At 39.3% G+C, this 18,241-nt stretch overlaps 2 protein-coding genes across 3 annotated transcripts in view; one reads left to right on the plus strand and one right to left on the minus strand.

Moving 5' to 3' along the window:
- Window positions 1-18,241, plus strand: part of LOC306868005 (histone H3.2-like) — a gene marked incomplete at its 3' end in the record, with an annotated part of 468,278 nt that overhangs the window by 410,617 nt on the left and 39,420 nt on the right. The gene's annotated exons all lie outside the window — the stretch shown is intronic.
- Window positions 82-15,067, minus strand: slc7a10b (solute carrier family 7 member 10b). 2 transcript variants are annotated; one of them, XM_079414177.1, is made up of 12 exons: window positions 14,677-14,814; window positions 12,716-12,920; window positions 12,476-12,627; window positions 9,553-9,678; window positions 8,441-8,594; window positions 7,778-7,901; window positions 7,218-7,321; window positions 3,192-3,288; window positions 2,925-3,074; window positions 2,565-2,742; window positions 2,365-2,399; window positions 82-1,323 (listed from the first exon to the last, which is right to left on the minus strand). In XM_079414177.1, the coding sequence occupies exons 1-12, from the start codon at window positions 14,774-14,776 to the stop codon at window positions 1,285-1,287; spliced, it is 1,464 nt and encodes a 487-aa protein (XP_079270303.1). In that variant the 5' UTR covers window positions 14,777-14,814; the 3' UTR covers window positions 82-1,284. The 2 variants fall into 2 exon arrangements, with proteins under 2 accessions (XP_079270303.1, XP_079270302.1); XM_079414176.1 differs by lacking the exon at window positions 2,365-2,399 and having other exon boundaries at window positions 726-1,323; window positions 14,677-15,067.

Below are 18,241 nucleotides of genomic sequence, written 5' to 3' on the forward strand. Positions count from 1 at the left end.
GATTATAGTGGACTAGTATAGTAGCCAATTTTGTGTTATGTAATAATATAAAGGTAAAATAATGCCAAACAGTCACGCAGAGAAAGTCGTCTGCGCTTTATGAATATTAATAGTATACAGTCATGTAAAATCAGTCGGTTTTCCTCTGAATTGGCCTTTTGTCTGAGTGGAAATCCAGGCATCTTCTAAATACGTGACCCTGGAGCACTAAAGCAGTCTTAAGTCGCTGGGGTATATTTGGAGCAATAGCCAATACATTGCATGGGTCAAAATTATAAATTTTTCTTTTATGCCAAAAATCATTAGGATATTAAGTAAAGATCATGTTCCAAGAAGATATTTTGTAAGTTTCTTACCGTAAATATATAAAAACTTCATTTTTGATTAGTAATATGCATTGCTAAGAGCTTAATTTGAACAACTTTAAAGACAATTTTCTCAATATTTAGATTTTTTTTGCACCCTCAGATTCCAGATTTTCAAACAGTTGTATCTCAGCCAAATATTGTCCTATCATAACAAACCATACATCAATGGAAAGATTATTTATCTTTCAGATGATATATGAATCTCAATTTCGAAAAAAAAAACACTTATGACTGGTTTTGTGGTCCAGGGTCACCTATAACAAATCACAGTACAGAGTACTGAACACTGAGTTTTTTTTTGTTATTAACCTGAAATAATCTATAAATAGAAAGAATGGAAATTCCTTTCAATCCCTTGTAAATCATTTTAAGCAATTCATTTTGAAACCAGAAAATATGCCTGCATATAACAATATGATTTGAGACTAAAGACCAAAACTGTGAAGCATGAGCATTGTTAGAAGCACTTTAAATGTATTTACATCAGTCAGGCGTGCAGTGCCTGTAGAAATTGTTATGTGGTTGGAAAGACATCGCAAGTGAAATATCATACAAAAGAGAGGAGAGATTCTGTACATGTATCAACAATTGAACCCCAGTAGCAACTTACAGGGTTTGAAAACTGTAGAAATAACACACCTAACCAAAAAGTGAGCAATATCCAGTGCAATATACAATCCATGATAGCTGAAACAGTACCATTTAAACCCACTGAAGCATATAGTCCCCATTTAAACAAATGAGGCGGTTATTGTTTCATTTCTTTTGTACTACTACTACAAGCCTGGGATTGTGGATTTTAAGTGAAGAGCTGCCAAATTAAAGTAGAAAGTTCAGAGAGGTCCAGAAGCTTTGCTTGTGAAGGAAGATCTGTCAGTCCATTCTCCCACTTCAATAGGATCGATTTGCGGGAAAACTACAAAAAACACTCTTTGTCCCAGATACGTAGCCCACTCTGTAACAAAGAAGACACACACACATATACATATATATATAAATAAAATGTTTATAAAACGTTCACCCAAAAGTGAAAAATCCTGTCATCATTTACTCATATGCCATTCCAAACCACTCGACTCATGCAATGTGTATTCTGAATATGATATATTGCTGCTATTAGGCAAAACTTTTGCTTCCACAGTTGTGAAAAAAATAAATGCACTTCATTGAATATACTTCAAATTCTACACAGTGTTGGGGAAAGTTATTTTTAAAAGTAATAAAAAAATAAAATAATAAAAAAAAGTTACTTTTGCAATATAAGCAGGGCTTGATTGTTTTTAATATAAGAAGTTCTAATTATAGCAAATGTAAAAGCCCCTTCAAACCAAAAAGTGTAATGAATAAACCTCAGGCTGAAGGAAAAAGTATATTCACATCTGTACAGGAGAAGGTTCAAAACTCTTCAGCAATAAAAAAAAAAAACAATGAAGCACAATTGTTAGTTTATCTAAAGTCATTTTTGCTTAGTATGGTTGAACTGGATCAAAGGTCAGGAGCAAAGACATTGGTTAATAAAATGGATACAGTTGTGTTATTTGACATTTTATTATTGCAGGTTTGTGTCATATTCTGAGTTTGCATTTCACTGTTTTATTTCATTTTGATGAATACTAAATCTGTTTTTTTGCGAGTGAGATTAATGCACATCACATTTAGTCCAGAACTACAGTAACATCATGCTCACACAGCACACAATGCCTCTGTACTTCCGATTTCTCCCAACATGGGGACAGGAGACTCGTCAGTCCAAAAAAAAAAAAAAAAAAAAATAAATAAAATTTAAAAAAAAATGGGAAAACACTGGCGTTACATTTTTGAAAAGGTAACTCAGATATTTTCTTGTAAATTAAAAAGTAATGCATTACTTTATTAGTTACTTGAAAAAGTAATCTGATTACGTAACTTGCGTTACTTGTAATGCGTTACTCCCAACACTGTATATGTATGCATGCATGACTTGAGAGGTACACCGTGCATGAGTCAAATGGACTACCTTATAATGTTTATTTGCCACTTGTACTTCTGCAGCTGAATGGAAAAGAGCAGCATGAACATTCTACATATGTCATTCTGTTTTCCACGTAAAAAAAATAAATAAATAACAGAATGAGGGTAAATAAATAATATATAAAACCTTTTTTTTTTTTTTTTTGTACCTATAGTGAATATAAATTGCTCATCCAGTCTCCTTACCGGTGAAGTCATATATGCATTTTGGCTTGTCTTTCCAGTAAACTCCCAGGAAATAAACAGGCACTCCAGTGAGCATAATGACCAGCCCCACTCCACACACCAGCGGCTCCGAGTGCAAACTGAAGCCCAGCAGGAGAGCCCAGAAGAGCAGGTAACACACCGGCACTAGGAGACTCACCTGACAAGAGACAAACCCTAAAACTCTCATATATTCACCCAGCTCCTGGATCTATGCAATATAAACATGATCTGGAAGTGACTGTCCTGCTGACTACTGCAGCAAACCACATGAACCCACTGAACTGATGTAGAATACATTCATGAACAGGTTGTTTGTAATATTTGTATATAATTGAATACCTTGATGGGCCTGTACAAGTTTGGCTTCTTCCATCTGTAGTAGAGCAGGCCAGCAATAGTGACTCCATAAGAGAGGTAGTTGATGAAAGAGACATAGTTTATAAGGTTGTGAGTTTCTCCAATGTATAAGATCACAATTGTGGCAGTGCACTGAAATACAAGATATAGAGCAAAAATACAGAAAGAATCAAGTTAAACAGAACAAGTTACACTGTGAGAAGCAACACAAATGTCTTGTAGCTATAACACAAACTGAAAATCACATACACAGACGAGCAGAGCTGGAATCGGCGTGCAGTGCTTGAAGTGGATCATAGCAAGAAGGCTGGGTAAATGTCCTTCTCGTGCCCCAGAGAAACACAACCTGTGTGTATTCAAACAAATGCACACGCAAACAGTAAACACATAACAACGAATCACTTCCATAGTCGGTACTGATATTTTCTCCCTATACAAAAAGTACGTAAGTTGCGTAGGGCCCCTGAACCAATAGGGGGCCCCTTGCCCTCAAAGATTATTTAATGACTATGGTATAGAAATTATTATTTTTTTTTGGCTTCCAACGATTATGAAAATATGAAATATTACATTGTGTTTCCTTCCTTTAAAGTGGTGCGCTGTCGCACTTCCTACATAACATCTAATTTTTCATGACAAGTTGGCAAGTTTTCACCTAAACACAGTCAATTATGTCAATTAAATGAACAAACATTTGGGAAATTAAACAAATGCTATATTGCATCTGTATTTGGTCTTAAAAGTGACAACAGCCAATAAACCTGCTGCTGTCTCTGTTATTTAAATGTTAATCAAACAACAAAAGAAAATGAGATAATCATTAATTAAATTCTCTGATTAACTTTAGTATATCCAATAAGAAATTAATTCATATGGTGAAGACTATGCAGTGCACTAAATGTTTTCTATGCTTTCCTGACGTTCACTTTCTTTAGCGCCCTCCGAACCTCATCCTCCGACACGGTGATTACAGGATTATCGCTGCTCTGCCTGCTGCTTCCTGACGCGCCGCCGCCGTTGCCATCGAAGTAGCCGTAGATGATGTTTAACTCGTCGGCCAGCAACGGATCTGCTCTCACCTCCGCGGAGGGTTTGTTTCCAAAGGCACAGATGGTCCTCAGTCCCTGCCACATCCGTCGGGAGTCATTGAGCTGGAAATGGGACTCAATTCTCTCTTTGTATCGGTGTTTGGCAGCTCTTACTGCGCGTCGGAGAGCATAGCACAATGCTTTGTACTCGCTCATATTCCCGGTCAGAAGAGCCTCATTGTAAGCGGCAGTGCGTGTTAACCGCAGCACGGATTGATCTGTCCACCCACGTTTTCTGGTTGGAGAATATCCTTATAGTTACTGTTTCTGTAGCTTGCTCGGTTAGCGTGTTTACAAAGCTTAATGCTACATCCGTGAGCTCGCTGACGTCAGAAAAACTCGCCCGGAACATGTCCCAGTTGACGTCATCAAGAGCCGCCTGCAGCATAGCCTCTGAGTGAGAGGACCAGCGCGTCACTACTCTCTGCCCCGGAGGTTCCTGAACGAGCCTTTGTGTGTATCCCGGGGTTAGAAAAATGGCGGCATGGTCCGATTTGCTAAAAGCCGGTAGTGAGCGGGCTTTGTAGGCATTCTTGAACTGAGTGTAGCAATGATCCAGTGTGTTTGGTCCTCTAGTTGGACAGGATACGTGTTGGTGAAAGTTCAGCATGACCTGTTTGAGGTTGGCTTTGTTAAAGTCCCCCGCGATGATGAAGGCAGCGTCAGGATGTTTGTTGATGTAGCCGCTGAGCTCATCGTGAAGTTTAGACAAAGCCAAGCCGGTGTCTGCCTGTGGTGGAAAGTACACAGCAGTAACAATGATCGATGAAAACTCCCGGGGCAGATAAAATGGGCGGCAAATAATGGAAAGATGTTCCAGATGAGGCGAGCAGGAACGCGACAGAATGGAGATATTCCTGGGGTCACACCATTTCTTGTTAATCATGAAACACACTCCTTCGCCCCTGGATTTACCGGCCTCTGCTGTTCTGTCCGTCCGAAAGACAGAGAAGTTATCACTCGGCATTACAGCAGTGTCCGGGACCGAGGACGAAAGCCACGTTTCTGACAAACAAAGGATGTTACAGTCCCTTATGTCCCATTGGAAACTAATCCTGGCTCTAAGATCGTCCATCTTATTCTCCAAGGATTGGACATTTGCAAGCAGAATGCTCGGGAGAGGAGGACTGTGAGCCCTTTTCCTGAGTCTCTCTCGAATTCCAGCGCGTTTTCCACGGTGTTTCTTGATCCGTCGCCTCAGGGGGTTATTGTTCGTCTCCGCGTTCCGAAGAATCTCCAGAGGCCATGAAGGATTCCTGGATAAAGTGTCCTGAAGCAGGTTGGTGTAGCGGTTTCCAATGTCCAAAAGCGTTTCTATGTTGTAGGTGATCAGTGCCGACGTGAAATGTGTAAAAAGAGAAAGTAAAAAATTAAGTTAAAGCAAAATCTCAGCGGAGCGGGCCTGAACGGAGTCCAAACACAGCGACGCCATTTTGAAAATGCAGCTGACCAGCTGCATCACTGTCTGGTACAGGAACTGCAGTGCTGCTGACCGCAAGACCCTCCAGCGGACAGTGAACACAGCTGCAAAGATCATCGGTGCCCCTCTCCCCTCCATCCTGGACATATTCCTTACACGATGCTCCAGCAAAACCAACAGCATCGTGAAGGACTCCACCCATCCCTCCCACAGTCTCTTCCTACCATCAGGAAGACGGTACCGGAGCATCAGAGCCCGCTCCGCCAGACTGCTCAACAGCTTTTTCCCCCAGGCTGTGAGAACCCTGAACTCAAACCACCCCACCCCCCTCTGAAACCCCATGCAAACCCCTACCTCCTGAAACATGGACCCCCCCACTTACCACACCAAATAAAAAAAAAAAAAAAAAACTGTATGGAACTTTGTGCAAACTCTTACCATTCCTCACCTCCAACAAAAAAATTAGGATTTTATCTTGACAGCATATCATATAAATCCAATTCTACATTCTTTTACGTTGGCTGCCCCTACAAAACAGGGGTGATCGAGCTTTCGCAGTGGCTGGCCCTAAGCTGTAAACAACCTACAAATACGTGTTAGAACTGCTTCTACATCTGAATTTAAATCCATGCCTAAAACTCATCTTTCCTCTTGTGCTTTGAATTTTGTAAATTTGTGTTTCCTGGTATTTTTTTTAATTCATTTATTTTAATTTTTTTTAGTCATGTACAGCACTTTGGCCAAACAAGGTTGATTTTAAATGTTCTTTATAAATGAAATTTGAATTGAATTGAATCAACGTCAAACTGATTCAAGCTGAATACAACACTATTTTCTTCTGCTTAGCTGAACTGCACTTGTTTCATAATTGATGAACTTAACACAGTTATTGAATTGAATCTACAGACTGGAGCTGAATAATGACACTATGGTCTTAATAGAGCTGCTCTACAGCAGAACTTGGGTTTGTCTCAACATTGAAATATTTTGCACCACTGATTCTCTTATTTTCCTGTGAAGCTGTTTTGAAACTCTGTATTGTAAAAAAAGCCTTTTATAAATAAAGTTGACAGAATGCCAATAGAGTAGGAGAGAGAGTTGTTGAGTTGCTGAAATCTCGTTTGGTCTCCTACTGTATCGCGTATCTTGTCAGTGTGTGCACTTGCTTGGCCATTTTTAGTGATTAATAGGAAAGTGGGTTCAGCTGAATTCTAGCAGTGATTTGTTAGATAGCTAGGTATAAAAAAGGTTATTATACCGCGGCAGCCCTCGTGTGAAGCCCTCTTAGTGTAAAGACCATCGACTCCACCGGGCTAGGACAAAGGCGAAGGATAAGCATTGCTTTTTATTTTATTTATTTTTTTCCTTTATATGTTTACTATTGAAATGTTGTATGCATTTGTCAATTTGATTTAATTTCTGTATTATCTTAAATGTGTGTGTATAGAGTATTTACAGAGTGTTAACTTTCAGTTACTTTCTTATTTGTAAGTCGCTTTGGATAAAAGGGTCTGCTAAATGACTAAAAGTAAAGTAAGTAAAAGTATAGGAAAACCTAAATCTTAATCATGAATCTTGATTAATATGACTGACTTGATTAATATCACTTTTTAAAAGACCGAACTTCCTTTTTTAGTGTGAACGTTCAAAGTAGTATTAGATTTGTGCACATTTTGTCACAATATATTATCACAAGGAGCCTCACTTGTTAAAAAGTGACACATTTCCTAACAAGCTAACAGTAAAATGAAATAGAAATACACTCACCTCGAGGAGGTGAAGAGGTAACCATTGATGCCCCCAAAAGTGGAGAGTGCCACAGAGATCGGCATGAGGATGGAAAACACCCCGAGAAGCTTTTCACCAAATGTCTAAGGCAAATTAAACAGAATTAAGCATTCAGGGGATAATGTCTGGTGTATTGATAAGCACAGTTTATTTCCATCTGTATTGTTTTGCACCTTCTTTACTAAAGAAAGTATTCAAAACAGGCACAAACGCACCCACAAAATCAGTGTTGATCACAATTTACACCGTACAATTGCCAATCTTGTGCATAGTTTGTGAAGGATGCTGCACACTACTACAATCTGACATCCTTTAATATCACTCCACTACTACAATCCAGATACCCGAATCAATAGATACACATTATACCTGCTTCTAAATCTTGCATTATAGTCAACTAAAATGAAACTTGTTACTGTAAATGAAATAAACTAATACAAATGACACAAACACACAGTGAATCCATCCTTGAGCATCAATAATCTGGCGCCTTTAATTAAGAAAATGTTTTAAGACATGAGTCAAAGGCTTGTACTTACAACAGCCACTGCGTTGGAGGACAGCAGATCCTCAGGAGACATGGAGGAGAAATACGCAATGTTTGTGAGCGTGTACACACATGTGACCAGTGGAATGGAGATGTATATGGCTCGAGGCAGATTCCTGAGGGAAAAAAAACAACAAAAACACATGTAAATGTATATATCCAGCCACAAACGTTCCTAGTTAAAAGGGCAATAACTATGCAGTAGATAATTGTAGGTTCGACAACATAGTCAAACAAATGTATCGTGCCTGAAATATTAGGATTTGTATACAGTTATGTACATATTTTAAACAGCTTATGTCATATAATGCGACTATCATTCAGTATTATAATGGTAATAGTTGTAAGTATATGGCAGAAATACACAATATAATCCAAAATAACTATTTAACACCAAAGAAGAACAAGACAGGAATCGTAATCACATGCAACTCAACAGCAATACTGGGCAAGGAATGGGAGGAAACACAGGGCTTAAATAGACAGATAATGATAACCTCAAGAACAGGTGTGAACTAATTAGGAACCAAGGAAACTAAGGCACAACACAAAACCAACCAGAGCATAACAGAATATACACTCAGAATGAGCCAAGAAAATTGTTCCAGCAGATTTTGTCAGTCTAGCCAAGTTGTAAACGTGGTATCAGACGAACCTCCTCGGATTCACCACTTCCTCCGTAACGTAGTTGAGGAAGTTCCAGCCGCTGAAGGCAAAGGAGGCATGAAGAAAAGCCAGAGCAATCTGCCCTATGGAGGGAGCTTTATTAAACGTGAACGCCACCTGTGGAGTCAGGCTTTCATAGTTACCTGAGGAGACAGATAGGACTTTGTTAATTGGACAATTAACAGTATTTCAAGATTAACATGTACTGGACTAACACAACTCAGGCTTACTTGATTATGCATTCATAATTAGAGTATCATATGACACATCAGGCTTTTGAGGAGTATTTATTTGTTATTAGGAGATATTTAAGTGACAACTAATATTCACATTCATTTTATGCAAGTAATCTGCTGTTGCAACCTGATCTCATGGCAATTCATATGTATTTTAGGAGGTAGTTAATTTGTACAAATTCGTAAGACCTCGCTCGTACAAATGTGTACGTTTTGTGAAAAATCGTACGTGTTTTACGAGGTGACAAATTCGTAGGAATTCATGCAATTAACCACCCCTTAACCTACCCCTCAGAGAAAACGTACAAAATTGTACGAGAGAGGTCGTAAGAATTAGCCACCTCGTAAAATACGTATTTGGTTGAGATAGCAATGAAAGATCTCATTGGTTTAGATTACAAATGCGACCATGGACCACAAAACCAGTCGTGTGTCAGTTTTTCGAATTGAGATTTATACAACATCTGAAGACTGAATAAATACGCTTTCCATTGATGTATGGTTTGTTAGGATCGGACAATATTTGGTGGAGATGCAACTATTTGGAAATCTGGAATCTGAGGGTGCAAAAAAAATAAATAAAGTCTAAATAGAGAAAATCGCCTTTAAAGTTGTCCAAATTAAGTTCTTAGCAATGCATATTACTAATCAAAAATTAAGTTGATATATTTACAGTAGGAAACGTACAAAATATATTCATGGAACATGATCTTTACTTAATATCCTAATAATTTTAATCTCACTTTTTGCCCATAGAAATACCAGCAACTATATGCAATAAATATGCTAAAATTGCTTATTTTTTTCTCAGTTTGAATAAAACAGTTTCATAATAGGGAATAGGGTGTTTTTTTCTCCCCATTACCTCCAAAGATCTGCACTAAACCGACAGTAATGATGAGCCCCAGAGCCAGCAGCTTCCCCACGGTAAAGACGTCCTGGATCCGTGTGGCCAAACGCACACTGTAGCAGTTCACCCATGTCAAAAACACTGCAAATATCCACACACACAAACATTAAACATTGTAAGATGTCCTAATTTAATCTCTTTAACGTGTGACTTTAAATACAATTGTTTTATAATTGTTCAAAGTTAGAACTATATGACTTGTTGGCATCAGGAAACACTGTTTTAGGATTAGTTTGTATGGGGTTCTTGACAGAAAGGTGGGAATGCTAAAAAGGGGAGTGGATTTGTAATTCTATGGGCTCATCCATCAGTGTCACAGCTTACACACTCTTTCATAAAACACTTCCCTCTACCGAGAGAAATTTAAGCCCAATTGAAACAAATAGATTTGAATGAGAACAAAACACGGGAGCAAAGAGCAGGTCTGTGAGGAGATGGAAGGCCTTGCGTTTTCCTGGCGCTCTCTTGCTGCTGTTGTTTTGGTTTGTGTGAATGACTCCACATAACAGGCTTGAATAATGAGAGCTAATGCAGCAATCACATGCTGTTGAGCCACGCCACTCCATCACTGAGCCGTCAAGTGCTGCTGGCACAGATCCAGAGCCGTAACTGTAACCGGGACATTCTCAGGGAAAAACAACATGTACTGAAGTACTTTAAAATAAAAAAAATAAAAATACAAGCAATAAACAAAACATGCTACATATATACAGTGCCCTCCAAAAGTATTGGAACAGTAAAGACAAAATTGCTCTGTTGGCTGTGGAGTCCAGACATTTACAAATATGATTAAAAGATGAATATGAGACAAAACTACAGAATATCATGTTTAATTATTGGGCGATTCAACACATAGATGTTTTACCAGCTAAGAAGTTCAGCACTTTTAGAGTTCATCCCTCTATCTGATGAGATCATAAGTATTGGAGCAGTTGCCTCACAGGTCTTTCTAAGTGATCAGCTGTGTCCTGTTGCATTAATTCTTCAGATATTAAAAGCAGGGAATGTGTCGTATCAGTTATATCCATTACTTCTGTATTCTGAATCTTGCATTCGACGATGACACACAAACCAGGATGAAGACGAGGGAGCTGACATTGAGAGAAAAGCAAGCAATTTGGATGCTAAAAGAAAAGAGGAAATCAGTTAGAGCTCCAGCAAAAACAAAGGGCATGGAGAAATCAAGTGTTTGGAAACCACCAGAGACCAGCATCCAACAACTACCTGATCGGCTGAGAAAACAACAGTAGTTGATCACAGACAAATCATAAAAGCTGTGAAAATGAATCCTAAAAGACGTGTCTGTAAAATCAGCAACAACTTCCAGAAAGCTGGGGTGATGCTCTGACAATCTACTGTCCTCAGGAGACTTTGACACAGAATTACAGATGCTACACAGCAAGATGCAAACCTCTGACCAGCACCAAAAATAGAAAGACAAGAGTAGAGTTTGCAAAAAAGCACAAAGGTGAGCCAGAAGAGTTTTGGAACTGTGTTTATGGACCGATGAGACACAGATGAACCTTTATCTAAGTGATGGGAAAGCAAAAATGTGGAGAAAAAAAGGGAACTGCAATGATCCCAAGCATACAGCCTCATCTGTAAAGCATGGTGGAGGTGGTGTCATGGCATGGGTATGCATGGCTGTCTCTGGAACAGGCCCTCTCAACTTTACTGATGACTTAATGTATGATGACAGTAGCAGAATGAATTTGGAAGGGTACAAAACCATCTTGCCTACCAATATTCAAGAAAATGCCTCCAGATTAATTGGGAAGTGCTTCATATCGCATCAGGACAATGACCCAAAACACCCTGCCAGTTCAGTCAAGGAGTTTATAAGAGCAAAGAAATGGAAAGTCTTAGATTGCCCAAGTCAATCTCCAGATTTAAATCTGATTGAACATGAATTTCACCAGCTGAAGAGGAGAGTAAAGGCAGAAACTCCCCAAAACAAGCAACAACTGGTAAAACATGTATGTGTTGAATCACCCAATAATAAAATGTGGTATTCTGTAATTGTCTCATATTCATCTTTTAATCATATTTGTATATGTCTTGACTCCACAGCCAACAGAGCAATTTTGTCTTTACTGTTCCTATACTTTTGGAGGGCACTGTGTAATAATATATATAAAATAAATGAGAGAAAGAAAGACTTTCAGAACTAGAAAAATCACTCAAAATCAAATAATTTATTCAATTTTTCCAAGACCACAAAAAAACAAAAATATGATGCCACTTAATGATCTCTCTTGATTTTTAGCTGATTAAAAAAAAAAAATATTAATTTGAATATATATAAAAATAAACTTTATATATTTACATATTTTATTTAAGGAATCTTGTGGAGCCCTTGAAAGTTTGCTGGGTCCCAGGCCCAGCCCACCAGTTTCACTTAAAGGTGCAAAATATTGAAATATATTGTTTTTAGACCTATGGACTACCTTTATGATACATTTAAAATAATTATGCACACTTGCTGCTTATCTTTATTTTTGAAGTCTTACAACCCCAGTCCACATTCATTACACTGGAAAAGTGGAAGTATTCTTCAAACATTCCCTTGTGTTCGACAGCAGACAGAAAGATATACAGGTTCGGAATGACGTGACGTACTTTCTGCCATCTAATCGCAATTCAGAAGTCAGTTCTGGGAAACCTGTTTGAAAACAGTTATTATATTTGCAGTTTCGCTTAGTTCATTAGAAAACACGCTTTACATCTTACTTCAATCTTGAGGTTAAATTTAGTTGAATCCTCAGGTTTACTAAAGCCATTTCAAAAGGTATGCACTATGATGTCTATTTTTATGTTTAAATCACAGGCTGAATACATTCATGTATAGAATAGATACAGAGAGAAGTCAAGCACTCACGTATGCAGATGGTAGACAGCATGCGTGTGGCTACATATGGAGGAACGCAGTATGGGAAAACAGGCTGAAGCACATAGTTAGAGAAAGTGAGAGCGATGACTGCCAGTGTGGTGGGATACATGATCAATACTGCACTCCACAACAGCAGAAACCTAGAGAGCAACACGACACATTCAGCATCTGTGACAGTCTTTTGATTTCCATTCACTGTTTAGTAGACCATGTATGGACCTGTCGTACCCCATGAGACCTCCAAAGATCTCTGTGACATAGGAATAGTCTCCTCCAGATTTGGGGATGGTGACCCCTAGTTCAGCGTAGCACAGGGAGCCCAGAGCAGCGATACCTCCTCCTAACACCCACACCACCAGCGCCAAGCCAACCGAACCCGAATGCTCCAGGACACCTTTAGGAGAGATGAAGATCCCGGAGCCAATAATGTTACCTGAGGAAAGAAATAAACATTGTTATATCCTGAAAACAAAAGGGCCCTGTGATCCATGCAAGCCTGGTGTCTTTATCTGTTCAGAACACACACACTTCATATTTTGTTAGATGATGGTTAAGTTTGCATAATCATCAGAATGTCACTTCATAAACATGCACAATCTCTGGAGGACTTTTTATAACAGAAAATATTCTTGTAAACACTCTCGGACTAACTAGGAGAACACAAAACACTTATTTATATTTATTAAAAACTACTTGTCACATTTAAAATTTACAACATTTATTTTCTGGAGTCACCGGATTCCTCATCTTACACTCAATATATAGTGCTGTCAAACGATTAATTATATCCAAATTAAAAGTTTTTGTTCGCATAATGTGTGTATACTGTGCATATTTATTATGTGTATATATATGACACACATACAGTATATTGAAAATATTTACATGTATATTCATATAAGCCTAACATTGTTCTTGAATATATACACACACACACACACCACAACTTTTATTTTGGATGCGATTAATCGTTTGACAGCACTTACACACAATAGCAATCTTTGCCAAATTAGTCCCAATGAACAAGCGTCGCTTTGTTACCCCATGTGCTGTGCCCCTTTTTTTTTTTTTTTATTAGTCTAATTCCAGGCTGAATTTTGTGTTTGTGGCAACTTGGGGCGGGGGCTTTACTGCCAATTAGGTTACATGGCCATTTACACTCCATTAGCCATTTAATTAGTCACCTAGAGAGAAGAAGAAGAAAAAAAAAAAAAAAAAAAAAAAAAAGTGCAGAATCTTAAGTACTTATTAATTTGGTCATAACATTTCAACGTTTAAATTAAAATCTCAAATTACCAGTATGGTCTCAGGTAGTCAAACTTCAAGATAAACAACCAACCAAATACATAGTCACTGGAGTAAAGACTAGCTCTGCATGCATTGGTTCCCTTTTATCTAGAATTCTAAGCACTATAAGAACTAACCCAACACCAAATACAAATATACAACAGCAAACCACAGTACATGGCCGGTCAACATCAGCCGTGTGGCCCCGCTGTAGTAGCTGTGAGTTTTCACAGGCAGACAATGATCAGGCCCCCTGACTAACCCACTTCCAGCAGCTCTTCTCTCAAGCACCCAAGTGTCGTACAACGATATTACATAACAGCAGGCATAAATAATCTACTGCTGCCAGTCTCAGAGCCGGCTGCCATCAGGAGCAGGGAACAATCTTTAGCTTTCATTCGGCTCCTTTCAGGAGGACAAACACATCTGAGAGCGCCCACATGCTGGATGTGAGTAGACCCAAGTAAACAAAACAACTAAGTTTGCAGATGTTTAATTTATAACACTTTGTTCAGATGATTGTCGATAATTCAGTATCTTGCTTTGAGTTTACATGTTAAGACAATAAATAGATAAACACGTAATTTTTAAAAAATGATTAAAGTTACCAAGTTATTAAATAAAGATGAGATTAGTAGCCTACATTAAAAAAAAAAAAAAAAAAAAGCATATACAGGAAAATAAAGCAATAGCATGCTAATATGACTATGTTAAGCAATATTTAACATGCATTACTAAGTACAAATACAATGTGTTCTAGTGTGCATAAATCACCAAATATATATGTGGACTAACCAGATGGCGAATTTCTGCGATACATTTGTGTTTTAGGTCTTGAGAAGTTCACACGTTGGCAGAATGGCCCACAGTCAAGAAGAACACAAGTTGTAAACTTTCCTTACCAATGATGATCGTGCACGCGCTCAGAAGCCCGATCTCCTTCTTGAGTGTCACGCGCTCAGGGATGCCGGAGTCTCGTTTAAGATCGCCGTCTTTCATCATCCTCTGACTCTCCGTCCTTTTCCTCTCTACTCCATCCATTTCAGCTCACGCACGAACAGAGAGCTGGGCTGCCACTTGAGTCGCCTCTGAGCATTGAAGCACGGTGAAAGAGGCGCGCAGGCGCCGCGTCTCGCGCTCCGGACAGAATGTTAACGAGCATCTCTGCACTGGTACACAAACCAAACCATCACTGCATGCTACACATGACCCGTGCACTCATCCAAACCGTCACTGCATGCTACACATGACCCGTGCACTCATCCAAACCGTCACTGCATGCTACACATGACCATACCTGCCAACTTTTCAAAAAACCTTGGAGTGAGATTTTGTCAGGGGTGATCAAAATTATGCCGCGCATGCAGCCACATAAATTGGCAGATATCAGAAAATTGGAATTAATTTGATGTTGTACCCTGCATCTGGTGGTTTGTGGGGAGGCCCAAAGCCTTTGATAGGGGCAGCCTACTGGAGATGGACAATATTGGTTACATTCTGTGATGCAGACATAGCTGAAGGCCCACCCCCAGGAAATTTTGGATTAAGTAGATGTGATTTCCTGCATTCTAGTGGATTTTTGGGTGGTCTGCTAAAGATGTGCAATACCTGAATTTGTTCTGATTCATGCTCGGCCTCTTGACTTGTAGGGCCTGCTAGACTTGAGCTGAACATTCAACCAGAAAACTATTGTTGTGCCTAAATGACTGCCTGTGTACCACAATAAAGCCTTATTCATAGACCAGTGTTTAAGATTTGACCTATGTAGGTTGATTGATATTTTGATTAGAATGGTATTAAACTAATTCTTACCTGAAACCTAGCCTATGTTGTGAATAATTGCATTCTCACTTGATTAATGTTCAGCCAAAAATGACACAAGATTAGTTAGGGAGGGACATTATTCTTCATTCAAAGTCTCCCACCACATGGTCCATCAGAAACAAATAAAGTGCTTAAACAGTACAACTTTTTCAAGCAATAAAACTGAATGCATTACAAAAATAACTAAAAATGAGGCATAATCAGTATCAGATGCAGATGAGAAGCTGGGTAAAGTCCTTGTCTATGATCTGTGGGCATGGTTATACTGGCCTGAGGCCTTGATGATATCTGAGGGGGGCTCCCATTTGAAGCAGGGCTCCAGATTGGCCATCTTTACATTTACATTTATTCATTTAGCTGACGCTTTTATCCAAAGCGACTTACAATTGCTATATATGTCAGAGGTCGCACGCCTCTGGAGCAACTAGGGGTTAAGTGTCTTGCTCAGGGACACATTGGTGTCTCACAGTGGATTCGAACCCGGGTCTCTCACACCAAAGGCATGTGTCTTATCCACTGCGCCATCACCCCCCATCTTTATGGTCATTATTGATGACGGGGTGCCATCCAGTGCTAGGCTGTTTCTTCTCTTGGTTTTGTTCAGTCCCACAACTGAAAACACCCTCTCAGCATCTGCGTTTGCATGTGGCAACACCAGGACCAGTTTGGCGATGGCAGCAAGCCTCTCAAATTCTTTGGCACCTGTCACCTATGGAAAATCCACCAAGAACACAATGGAAAAACATACCTTGATTTTTGATTGATTAATACTGCAAGTATACTGTAGGTTGATCCATTAACAAAGGAAAGACAAAAACATGCATAATTTCAAACATGCATGACACATATGCATGCAACAATTTTTAAGCAACAGATGTAGCCAAACCACACCTGCCAAAAGGAAAGACAAAAAAAAAAAAAAAAAAAAAAGTTTTTTTCAGGTTGCCATTTCAGCCCAAAAGCTTTCCATTTCAGTTTCGTCCTGCAGGGATATCATTGGCATGGTATGGGAGGAGATGGGGAAACCTATTTATGAAAGTAGAGTTACAAGTTGTTAAGTTCTAGGTATATCGTCATCAGCAGTTCATACGCATCTTTGAGATGCCACATAAGAATAGCTCATGTGCAGTTTAAGAGTGAACATACCTCATCATAAAACGCAGGATATTTTAGCTAAGATGATAGACAATAATTAGAGAAAAAAAAAACTAACCTTTCAACAAAGTACAGGACATCTTCAATTTCAGCCCTCTGCCGTACATCTACGAATTTTGCATGTTTGATCAGTGGCAGCTTCCTAAGTGCATAGACCACAGCACTTGTCAGGAAACACAACACAGCTTCATGGAATAAATCCACCTGCTGTGGTGTGATGTCACCTTTTAGGAGAGGCCCCAGGTGGTCTGCAAAGGCTAGGGGTACGTTGTGAACTACCAGCCCAGCTGTCACTTTGACCTCAGCCCTTCTTGTCTGTAAAAAATAAAATTATTAATCCTCCCAAAAGATTTATTTCAAATAGACACCTGCGATAACAGGGCACAGGTAAAACACACATTCCGCAACTAAGATCTCAAATTAAGAAAACTGGACTGTACTACACTGAAATACAAACCACAAATTAGTCAAAACTATCAACCATGACTTTACTGTGATCAACTATAACACAAAACTCTTGACTGAACCATTACACATATCATACCTTAACCTCTTGTGCAGTTCCTGTATGTTAAATTCTTTGGAATACATCTTACCTGCTCGAAATGCTGTTTGGTCCTATATACAGAAAGTCTTCATCCACAGGGAGTCCTTTTCTTTGGCCTGGTAATAAAAATATAAATGCCATGTGAGTACATAATGCTATGAGCTGATGTTTTGAGCATGCAGTATATCACGAAGCAATATATTGATCATTGCTTATGACAGCTGAGTTAACATTCACCACACTAAATCATGTTCACAGACACAAACTTGTTAAAAAAAAATATTTCAAGATTTAAAGTTTAAGAGAGTGAGTACTCAATTGAACGACATTTCATTGTCACATACCTAGTCTCAGCTCAGATGCATCAGACTTCTCGAGGTGATAGTTTCTCTCGTTATCTTTCGGGGTATCTCTTACTTCGGGGTGCAGCCAGCCATAGACGCCATCAGCGCCATCTACCATCAGGGAGTTTGAAAAGGAACGAACGAGTCTCGGCCGAAGATCGTTTTTTTTTTTTGTTTTTTGTTTTTTGCGTGAGTAATTGGATGTGTGGCGTGAGTGTGTGTGAAAACAGGCAAAACCGTGTGTCACACGGCGAAAGCGTGAGAGTTGGCAGCACTGCATGACCAGACCATCACTGCATACTACACATGACCCGTGTGCTGATCCACACTCTCCAAACCATCACTGCAATATATTGTCACAGGGTGAGGAATCACACGATTGCTGGTTAAATGCCCCAGAGGGTGGATTTATTTTAAAGGAGGGAAGTGCAAAAAAAGGGGGGGGGGGATCCCTGTGCTCCCGGTGCAGTGAGTCCGTGCTGAGTCCCAGTGGGGCTGGCCGGTCACACGCTGCTGTCCGTGGGGGAAATGAGAGGACGAGTTAATGCTTGGTCTCATGGAGAAGTCTCCCTGTGTGTAGGGATTGCGTGGCTTATG

The sequence above is a fragment of the Barbus barbus genome (assembly GCF_936440315.1).
Source record: "Barbus barbus genome assembly, chromosome: 50".
Classification (NCBI taxonomy): domain Eukaryota; kingdom Metazoa; phylum Chordata; class Actinopteri; order Cypriniformes; family Cyprinidae; genus Barbus; species Barbus barbus.

Excerpts from the sequence above, each read along its gene's own strand:
- slc7a10b (XM_079414176.1), bottom strand. The coding sequence starts at position 14,815 with ATGGATGGAGTAGAGAGGAAAAGGACGGAGAGTCAGAGGATGATGAAA. Across the intron at positions 12,628-12,715 it reads ATCTTTGGAGGTCTCATGGG|GTTTCTGCTGTTGTGGAGTG; the intron begins GTACGACAGGTC and ends GTTGCTCTCTAG. Across the intron at positions 9,679-12,475 it reads GCTGTCTACCATCTGCATAC|TGTTTTTGACATGGGTGAAC; the intron begins GTGAGTGCTTGA and ends GGATATTTGCAG.